At 26.9% G+C, this 12,110-nt stretch overlaps 1 protein-coding gene across 1 annotated transcript; it reads left to right on the forward strand.

The window, feature by feature from the left end:
• The first annotated feature begins 8,944 nt into the window (after positions 1-8,944).
• On the forward strand, positions 8,945-10,141 carry LOC126552207 (uncharacterized). The gene is made up of 2 exons (XM_050206903.1): positions 8,945-9,028; positions 9,106-10,141. The coding sequence occupies exon 2, from the start codon at positions 9,632-9,634 to the stop codon at positions 10,100-10,102; it is 471 nt and encodes a 156-aa protein (XP_050062860.1). The 5' UTR covers positions 8,945-9,028; positions 9,106-9,631; the 3' UTR covers positions 10,103-10,141.
• The last annotated feature ends 1,969 nt before the right edge of the window (positions 10,142-12,110 follow it).

Raw genomic sequence — 12,110 nt, forward strand, 5'->3', positions numbered from 1 at the left:
TTAACAACTTCAATAAACTATTATCATTTAAAAATTAGTTAATTCAATAAAAAAATAAAATACCACTACACAAACAATGAAAAAGTTTTTTTTAAGAATAGGTATATACCTAATATATATATAAGATGCATAATATCTACATATTATATTATTTTATAATCTTAACTTAGTTTTGATCCCAATTTTATACTACAGAATCACCATGTTAAATTATATTGTTTTGAAAATTACCTATTTATAATATTGGTTTAAACAAATGTATAGATGAAGGGGTAGACAGAGCAGCATTGATGAATCTGAATGAAGATATGATCAAAACATTGATCCCAAAAATTGGTTATCGGTCAAAATTTTTAAACAAATTTAATTTATTTAAAAATAGTATTACTGTTCCAGTAAGTAAATAATTAATGCTTTTTACTCAATTTTCCTTTTAATATCCAAAGTACACATTTTTCTTCATAAACCTACATATATACCTATATCAAACTCTATGCATCTTGTATTAAAGGTGTTAGAACTGGTAACCTCTGAATCCAGTCAAAATGAAATAAACATAGATGATATTAATTTGATTGAATTTGAACCACTTGAGGATATAAGAAATGATTCCACTGATAATTACCAAGATTCTGTTCAGACATCACCACAATCTTCCAAAGTAATAAATTATTGTAATTCTTTAATGTAATTGTAGGTAATATATTATAGTATATACTTTAATAATTAGATTTTTAATATCTATATATCCATCTTATCTCATATAGGTTTATATACAACCAAGAACTACTGGAAGTAATAATGGTAAAATAAAAAATATACTTAAAAAGTCTCAAGAGGGAAATATGATACTTAGACTTTATGAACAAAATAATATATGCAATATGAGAATGAGAAATAAAATGGTTAACTTAATTATTGATCATGAACTAAAAGAAAGTTTAAATGAGACATTATCTTCAGCCCAAATTCAACAGTTAGCAAAGGAGATTGTTGAATGTTTTCAAACTGAGTCGGAATTTGTTTATTATACTCCATATCAAAAAATAAATAAAAATATAAGATTAGCAAGGGGTAAATTATGGGACCGTTACTGCAATGTACGAAAAGACATTCGGAAGTTACAAAACAGTTCTAAAGTAAAACCAAATACATTATTTGAAACCATCGAAGCAAATGAAGGTTCTAATTTTTCCTTTGTATTATTTTATTAAAACACATTGTTTTTTTTTTTTTTTTTTATTTAAATATTAATATTTTAGAATTTTTTTAAAAATAGTTTTGGATGATATGATAATTTGGCTAAGAAATAATGATGAACCGATAACTGTTGTACTAGACAAATGGGAAAAAACAAGTGCTTATAGGTACAAGAAATTATTAGAAAGTGACCAAGAGCTAGAATATTTTATTAGTTATCCAGCCATGAGAGGTGTAAATGCGTGTCAGTTGGTTAGTATAAATTACAATAGGTAAACTAAACAAATTCTGAAGTTTTTAAAGTTTTATACCTACTACTTACATGGGAATAGATAATCATTTAAATTTAAAAATAGCCAATAGGTATGCATTAAAACATGATGGTTTGAATAATATCATATAAAAATTAAAGACATCCTGTAGGTCCTTTTAATTGTCATAATTTGTCATTAGGCCAATCTTTGATTTAATTTACAGTCTTATATGATAAACGTATATATATATAATTAAAAACTTAGTTTTGCTATCCTCTTAAAAACAATAGTTTAAAATATATTGGTTATAATACCTTTATGTAAAAATGTAAAAGCATCCTACGTAGCTAAGTACAAATAATATATACTAATGTAAATTATATAATAATATTATATTTTATTATATAATGAGAGATCAATTAGAGGGGGAAAGTAAAATTATGATTTTTTAATATATTATTTACCTGAAACCTTTATTGTATAATATGTCTAAATGTTTAAAGTATTATTATACCTACCGGCTATTATTTTAATAATTGTATTTAATTATAATGTTTGTAATATTATTTTAGATTGATCTGGATTTTGACTTACTTTTTCCAAATAAAGAAGTCGCATTTTATAATAGTTTTCAACATTTTGTCAACATTTTTTACAAGTATTTAGAAAAGTGTCAAACTAAAATTGTGAAGGAAATACAATATTCTAGCTATTTAGAAGTGCTAAGCAAACTAGAACATCCAGGTAATTTAATCTACAAAGGTACAATATTTCTATATACAGGATACCTGTATCTAACATTTTTGTTTGGTTTGACGGCTAAGCCTACAGATCAAGCGCTACGGATACATCTAACCTAACCTAACTTAACCTCATACCATAGAGTAAAGAAGAAGCCTCATACTATGATATATATGGGCGTTTTTAATTTTCTTTACTTAACAATTAATATTTTAATATTTATAATTTTAGACATTAATATAGCTGCATTATATATTCTTCCAAGAATATTTCAATCGAAAACAATTTGCTCATCTACCTCAAATGGTTCAAAGAAAAGAAAAATTGAAAAGTGGAGACCTTCATCTGAAGAAATTGCTGATGGATTTGTTTGTTTTGCTAAAGTAATTGTTTCATAATTTACATAATATATGATATATACCCTATCATATCTAGCCACCTAGTACCTACATTATATACATAACTAAATACTTAACAAAAATAATTTTACTATTATGTTTATAGTCTGCAACTCAAATGAATGACATATATTGCCAAAAAGAAAGCAAGGCTAAAAGATTAAACACAACAGTACAACCATATATTACTTTGTTATGTCTAGACATTGAAAATCCTCTTAAAGTAACTGCATCTTATGTTATAATTAATAAGTACCAATTAAAAGTGGAAACACCTATGAAGGCAGTTGATCTGGCGTTTAAAAGTTTTTTTTCGTTAAATCTCAAGTATCCGAAAGAATCTGAACATTTATGGGAATTTATCCAAAAATATTTTTATAATATTACCACTGATCACGACAAACGATTCACATCCACAAATATAATCTTAAATGATTTTAAACAATTTGGTTAATTAATCAATTTTTTTTTGTCTATATAGGTAAAATATTAGTTCTTATCATATAATTAAATATTATATAATCAATGTAATCATACACCTATTTATTATACTTTTTTGATAATTATTATATTATCATTCTATAATATTTAAATTATTAATATCTATATATTTATAATGTCTACCTATAAAAACATAGTACCTACAATTATTAGACTATTGCCTATATAAATTACATTGTACTTTGTATATCTATTTATTTGTAAATGTGTGTATAATTCTTAAATTAAAAATGCCTAAATGTTTTAAATGTTTATCAAATCTTGCAAATTTTAATTTATTATTTTTACATTTCAAAGTTTATCATGCAAACAATATAACATTTTACAAGTGCCTTGAAGATAACTGTTTAAGGTCTTTTAGTAGCTTAAATTCATTTAAAAAACATGTAAAATCTCATATTAACAATTCTCCTATTTCTCATGATTTGAATAACATTTCTAACAACAATCATTTTGACCTACCTGATGCATCTATTATTAATATTATAAATGATAATGTAATAGATGAGTCCATCAATGTTGAAACTGACAATAGTGACAACTATGAATCATTTGTAAATAATAAAGCAGTAGGATTATTGTCAAAATGGTATAACGAGTCAGGGTTACCAAGAAATAAAGTTCAAAGTATTATGAATGATATAACAACATTTTTAAATGATATAGTTCCTCCTTTGAAAACAGGTAGATTCAAATTTGGCTGGCGATTCCATAATAGCCCTGAATGTTAAGTTTAATATTTTGTGTAATCCTTTCAAAAATTTAAATACTGAACATAAAAGATTTAAAGCATTAGACAGCTTGGGTACATTGATAAAACCACTTGGATCTGTTGTGGGTTATAGACCTAATGATTCTCTCCAAAGAGGAGAAGTGATTATTAAATCAATTCCTATCAAAATCTATAGCGTACAACTAGAGAAAATATTTAGACAATTTTTTGAAATACCAAATGTATATTATACCTTTTTAAAATATTCAGAAACTTTAATAGAAGCCAATGATAATTTGATCCATAATTTTATACAAAGTCAAATGTGGAGAGATAAAATTTTACACTCTGATAAAATATTAATTCCCTTTTTTCTATATTTCGATGAGTTTGAAACAAATAACCCTCTAGGAAGTCATGCTGGAATACAGAAATTAGGAGCAATTTATGTAAGTTTGCCTGGTTGCCCTACCGGATTTGCTTCTAAGTTAGAAAACATTTTTATGGTTTTATTGTTTAACACTATTGACAAGAAACTGGTAGGGAATCGGGAACTCTTCAAACACATAATTTCAGAAATTAATGATTTGGAGTCCATGGGTATTCAAATATGTATTGATAAACAAAATATTCAAATATATTTATCATTAGCTCTAATTTTAGGTGATAATTTAGGATTACACAGCATTTTAGGGTTTTCGGAAAGTTTTAACGCAAATTATCCTTGTAGATTTTGCGAATGTTCGAAGGCTGAATGTGATTCTTTAACACTTCAAGATACTTCTAAACTTAGAACAGTGGAAAATTATTCAATTGATGTTAACATTAAAAACTTATCCACAACTGGTGTTGTCGAATCTTGTATTTGGAATGATGTTACCTCTTTTCATATTGTTCATAATTATTCTGTCGACCTCATGCATGACTTACTAGAGGGTGTTTGTAATTATGATTTAACAGGCATTTTAAGGCTCTTTATAATTGATTTTAAATATTTTAGTTTAGAGACACTAAATCAAAGGATACAGTATTTTGGATATGGTCCTACCGACATAAGAAATAGACCTCAGATAATTTCAGAAAATAATTTAAAGAATAACAATCCATTAATGTTAAAGACTACTGCTAGTGAAATGTGGTGCTTAACTAGATATCTAGGTCTGTTAATAGGAGATATGGTGCCTAGAAATTCAGAAATCTGGCAATTATATATTCTATTAAATAAAATTTTAGGTATAGTCACATCAAATAGTGTTGGATCTGAATGTCCATTTATATTAAAAAACTTAATTGATGAACATCATCAATTATATACAAAAATTTTCAAAACAAATTTAAAGCCTAAGCACCATCACCTATTGCACTATCCGTCTATAATGAAAAAAGTAGGCCCTTTGATAAATATTTGGTCAATGCGTTTTGAGGCTAAACACAAGGAGTCAAAAGTTGCTGCACAAGCTATAACTAGCAGAAAAAATATCTGCTATACTTTATTTTTGAAAAACCAACTCAAAGTTGCTCATCGAGTAGCCAACAGTATTAATTTTGATCCATTTACCCTATTTAAGATTGGTAAAACAATTTTCATTTCTGAGGAGGAACTAAAAAATATTTCTAGTGTCTTGAATGGTGTTATTGGTTATACATTTATTTCATGGGTTAATGTAAATGGTACTCATTATTCCATTAACAATATGTGTGTTGTTATATCTATAAATGAAGTAACCAGTTTACCTGTGTATGGATTAATAAAGCATATATATATTTTACCAGACATGATTCCTGTAGCTATTTGCTCTTTATTTTATACAAATGGTTTTGATGACCATTATCAATCATATATTGTAAATAATACCAAAGAAATTGTAAAAATTAAAATAACAGAATTACCATATAAAAAACCAACTAGTTATCATATTCACCCGAATGGTTTAATATATTATATTACATAGTTTTTGTATTTTTTAAATAATAAATAAATAAAATGTTATTATATATTACAAACAACAACTTTTATATACCTATTTTTATAATCCTACAATTCCTGCATATTTCTCCTATTAAGTACATGTATCTAATATCTAAATCAACCATAATATTAATATATAAGTATTTACATTAGATATTTAATTTTTTATTGTTTAATTGACTATGTAGTATGTAATGTATACAACTATCTATTCATTTTTCAAAACAGTATAATAGTATAGCTCAAATTTCAACCTATTAGTTATTGTACATATTATAAGTATATTCAATGCATTCATAAGATAGTAAAATACACTTAAAATGTTATATACTTATATTGTATGAAATAACTGTAATATTATTATTATTATTATTATTATTATTATTTTGATTACATGTCTACATTTTATAGAAAATGATCAAAGCACAAAGTGTCTAATGCTACTGCAGTAGTAAATAGGTACATATTAAACATTAAATTTCATGCAATATATTATGAATGCAGAATGTTATTATTTTATACACATAGGTCACCATAGGCGTAAATATTAATGAATTTTTTTTTTTGGGGGGGGGGGGGGGCTATAGTATTTTTTTCATTTCAGTTACATTTTTACACAAGGGCACGTTTTAAACAGAATTCCGGAGGGGCTTAGTGGAACTCTGGGGGGTTGTAGCCCCCTTAGCCCCCCCATTCTACGACTATATTACTTACACGTAATAAAAAGTTAAGTGAACTATACATACTAATGTAACACTAGCATTTTTTTTTTTTGGTTAAATTGAATACATACATGAGTACAATCAACTATTTTATACAGAATGGATAAATACAAATTATGGTAACAGTTATTTATTTCTTGGGTAGATTCAAATAAAAAGATTAGTACGGTCACCTATATTTTAAAGTAAAAATAAATTAATAATATGGTAACAGTTACTTTCTTCTTTAGCCAGTTTAAATAACAATTTAAGTGAGATAACCCATATTTTATAGTATAAGTGACTTAATAGTATGATTATTATTACATTTCAATTTGGTTGTAATACCATATTTGGTTATAGCTAACATAACTATATTACACAGTTATAATAACCATAATGCATCAACCGAATTAATATGGTTACTTTACCTATGGCGTGTGGCTGTCACTATACCACACCAAAATTATAGTGTCGAATAACCATTTAAATGGTTATTTTAACCACATTTTTTTTCTGTGTGGTTCAGCTAAAACATAATGATAATACGGGCCAACATTACTTTTTTTTCTTTATATTTTTAGGAAAAGGACGTTTTTTAGATTGGTTTATTTTTTTTAATTACTGGTTGTAAGGAACGTCTTTCCTATTTTACTTAGAAATATAAAAAAAAAAATCAAAAGTAAACACATAATACTTCAAAGTAGGCATACCTGGACTTTTATCATTTTGTATATTTTTTTGCATTAAGTGAAGAAATTGTCAACTTGAATTATAAGGTATAACCGCAGCTTCAACTCATAAATCGTATGAATTTCTTTGTTAATAATTTATTCGTTTACCCACTGAATGTTTATTAATTACACTATTAAATTGTTCACATGCGTTGTTGTTATCATTCATAAGTAAACTATCAACATTGACAACTAAACGAGATGCTATTGAGATATATCACTTAAGAATCTTGATCTATCATCATCTACAATCATATTTTTTTCATTTAGATTGTGCCCTTGCAAAAATATGGCTCACATCGATCACGGCTATCCAAAATGTAACGAAAACTTATATTATCCTTCTATAATCTTACAGTATAGTTATAAAAGAAATATATTATTCAAGTTATATTCTATACTCTGTAGTACACAAGACTAAGTTTAAGAAAATTAAATTTCATAAAAAAAACATTTTTTTTCTCAACTTACCAACTTTTTTTATTCAGATAGCCTTTTTAAAATTCTGGAATCTCCATATCCTGTTTTAAAAAATTATTTTTGTTTTATTATCATTTATACATTTTTATCAACTATGGTTACTGCAACTATATTTATAATTATGTTAAAATTATGCCGAAGTGGAAGATAAATACAAAAATTAAATTTCCCCGTAATAATAAAAGATATTAAATAATGTAGAATGCTTGAATAATGTGTCGGTTAATTTGTATAGTATAAAAAAAGAAAAAAAAAACATCAACGATTTAGAAAAAGGAGTCTATCCATATGATTATACAGATGGCCGAAATTAGACGAAAACTATTTACCGGAAATATTATTTTTATAATATATTAAATGAATCTGATATTAGCGACGACGACTTTATGTATGCAAAACGGATGTGGGAGAAATTCAACTATACGACTCTCGGGGAGTACAGCGATTTATATTTAAAAGTGGATGTCATCCTTCTGTATGACGTATTCAAAAACTTTCGAAAATTATCTTTAGACACGTATATGATAGAAACTCAGCTACTTAGGCGCCATATACACTATTTAAATCCAGATATTTACAAATGTTTATCAATGAGAGGTCCCTATATTACCAATGCCGAATTACACACTTGCTTTGATCGGTCTTTACAAGTAACACCTCAAAATCCCCATTAATTTCGAAAGGTTAACCTCTCTAAAACTCAACATCTATATTATTAGAAGTATTATCTGAACTAATAGATGTGAAAAGTATCAAAGGTAAGCAAATTATTATGAAATACATGTTTTTAAAATCTACTTTTACAGTTTTATTTTACATACACAATATAGGTAGATTTGGTTGGACATCTATCAAAAGATTCCATATTTTATACATCATACGGATAATTAATACCTGACGAGATGCTGGAAATACAATATAGAGACGGATCCAGTTATTTTTAGAGGTAGGGGAGACCAGGTACAATTGTAACGCGGTAAAATTGTAACACGGCCAATAAATTGGTCATTAACCACTACAAAAATCTAAAATAAATATAACAGTTGGTTCCTCTGTATAACAATCGATGTTCTTTATCAAAATTATGATTACATGTTTACCATATGAAAAACAAAATGAAATGTGTTTTTGATAACTGATACTAAAAACAATCATGCAATTACTTTTTTTTCCTTGAGTACAGAGTTTTGTTGTATATTTCACCATAGTTACTTTTATTTATTTCAACAGTTGTGTAGTTTTTGTCTGTTTAGGTGTGAATAAACAGGACAGTATTTTTTCCATTAATTAAGTATTTAAAAAAATATTGATTTGGTACAAATGTAATAGCTTATCTGGGTACAATTATAACATTTTATATTTTATTAAAATTTTGATTGGGTTTAGCAAACTTTATTTTATATTTTGATTTTCAGTTATGGCACGAATAAGAAAAAGAACTACAAATAGAGGAACTGATAATGAGTTTATGAAGAGAACTGCAGAGATGTGCATTAATGAAAGCAAATCAGTACGGTCAGTTGTTGGAGAATTTGATATTTGCCATGTTAGTTTGAATCGGTATGTCAACAAATTAAAAGCTAATAAGTTAAGACAGAGTTCTCCACCAAAATGTGGTTATCAGCCACATACTAGAGTTTTTAGCAGTACTCAAGAAGCCTTGTTATCTAATTATTTGAAAAACTGTACTGATATGTAGGGGAAGGCGGGGTAAGTCCGTACGAGAGGCAAAACCGTATGATAAGGTTTTTTGAACAATAAGTCGTACAAAAATTATTGCTCATAAAGGTAGAAAACTACCTATACTGGAATATGGCCTTTCAATAGGAATGTCTTTAATGAAGATGAATTTGCTCCAACAATTGTAACTGACTACTGACAGTTTTAAATTGTGAAATTAATAATAATGAAATACCTAGTCCTAGTTCTATAACTATTGAAATGCCAGTACCAGAAATATTTGAAACACAGTCAACTTCTGAGGTAACACCTGAAAGTGTAAGGCCTTATCCAAAAGCTAAATTTAACTCAAAAGTTACAAAAAAAGGAGGAAGAAGAAAGGGGAAGGCAACCATTATGACAGACACACCAGAAAAAAATGAAATTTTAAAAAGAACCGCTGAAAAGAACAAAAATATTAATCGTAAACTATTTACCACAGAAGCTAAAAAAAGAAAAGAAAAGAAAAAAGTAACAAAACAAAATATACGCAAAAAAACTTCTTTCAATAAAGAAAACAATGAAGAAGACACTTTTTGTATGATTTGCACAGAATACTATTCAAATAGTAGAAGTGGAGAAGATTGGAGCCAATGTTCCAAGTGTAAATATTGGTCACATGAAGCTTGTGCCACAACTAAATTTACTGCTTATTATACATGTGATAACCGTGAAGCTGATGATGAACAATAATATTATAAAACCTTCTGTTTCAACTATGATATTATACTATTTTTTAGTTTTTTTATAATTTTAAAAGTCAACAATTATATAACTAAACTATAAATTAACCAAAGTTATATTTTACTTTATAATATTATGTTATGTTTTAATTTAAATTTAAAAGTCAAAGTTATATTTATTATGTATCTAGTTATGTTATAAGAGTTATAAAAAAATCAACAATTTTGTTACTAAACTATTAATTAACCAATGTTATATTTTATTTTATTTAATGATATTATTTTGTGTTTTTTTATTATTTAAAAGTCAAAAGTTATGTTATATGTGGTTTAACAAGTCAAAAATTATGTTCCTAAATTATTATGTTAACAAAGTCATATTTTATTTTATTTTAAAGTAACTGTATTAGTTTTATAACAATACAATTATATATAGGTATATATATGTGTGTATGTTACATTTGTCCCTGTTGCTGTTACAATTGTCCCTGTATAGGGTACAGTTGTAACATTTTTTTTTTTTTATGTTTATAATTATTTAACAACCTGTGGGAATAAATGTTTAATACACACATGAAGGGTTACGGGGAAGAACGATAATAGTAAAAAAAAATAATAACCAGATAATATAATATCTTGTTTGTTGGTTTTTGAACGAATTGTGACTGGAATCGAGTTAGGGAAAAAAGATCACGGTCAATGATATAATACAGGTTTAAATATTACCATGACGGCAAAAAAAGACCAGAGTCCGAGCGGAAACGTGAAAAAATGATCAAAGTCAAGTGTATGGTTTTTATTTTTAGTACATAATTTTGAAGTTATTAATAAGATCGATAACGACAGTTGTTATGTTATTTGATTATTGCGTTTTGATATTATTATATTATTATCTGTAGTACGTACGACGATTTCATGGTGAAATGGAATAATAACAGTATGGTTTGATCGTATTTTACGTATCACGTGTTGAAGTGTTTATTTTTCATTAATACAGACCTGATCTAAGTTTTTTTTTTTAATGGACACCAGTGATTTTTAGTGATTCTAGTGCTGAATTTGAAGAGAACAATGCTAATCATGTCAAAAAACAAAAAAACCGGGAGATTGAGTGAAGTAATGAAAAAACTTCATGCAACATCAAACGAGGTAGGGAGCGACTGTCGTTGTTAAGAGGCATAAATGTTTCGATGTTATTTCTCCTGAAGAAAGAAATAGAATCATTAAAGATTTCAACGATTTAGGTGAGTACAACCGCCAAAATGAGTATCTTGGAGGATTGATTACGATTTTACCTGCTGTACAACGTAGAAGTAAGAAGGATACGAAAGAGGCAAAATTTAATGATTCCTCTTATAGTTATCGTTTACGTAGTTATATCAATGATGTATTGCAAGATATTGTTGTTTGTTATAAAGCTTTTTAAAGTAATCATGGTATTTCTAATCGCCGTAGTCAAACAATAAAAAAAAATTGCTTATTTCTGGTGTAGTCGGCACTGATAGTCGTGGAAAACATTCCAACCAACCGCATAAATTATCTGACGAGACCAAAACAAAAGTTTTTGATTTAATTAAATCTTTGAAAGGAAGAAAATCCCATTACTTACCCAAGGATAGTGAAAAAATATATCTCCCGGAAGAATTAAACATAAAAAAACTTCACGCGTTTTATAAGTACAAACATCCTGAAAATGTAGAAGGTTATACAACTTTCCGAGATATATTTGAACAAAAATTTAATATATCATTTGGGTACCCTCGTAAAGATACTTGCAATGAATGCGATGTTTACAAATCAGAAGTCAAACTAATAGAAAACCAAATCAATACTTGCGTAGATAATGAAACAAAAAATAGTTTAAACAAAATATTAAAACAAAAGTTAATAGAACATGAGTTACACAAAAAAAAGTGTGATAAGTTCTACGAACTTAAAAGGAGTATAGGAGGGCAGCAAAGAAGACTCCGATTTAGAAGCTATAATTATGGACTACGGTAAAAACGATTTGGAACTGA

Source organism: Aphis gossypii, chromosome X (genome assembly GCF_020184175.1).
Source record: "Aphis gossypii isolate Hap1 chromosome X, ASM2018417v2, whole genome shotgun sequence".
NCBI lineage: Eukaryota > Metazoa > Arthropoda > Insecta > Hemiptera > Aphididae > Aphis > Aphis gossypii.

Coding starts and splice junctions, on each gene's coding strand:
- LOC126552207 (XM_050206903.1), top strand. CDS start 9,632: ATGCCAGTACCAGAAATATTTGAAACACAGTCAACTTCTGAGGTAACA.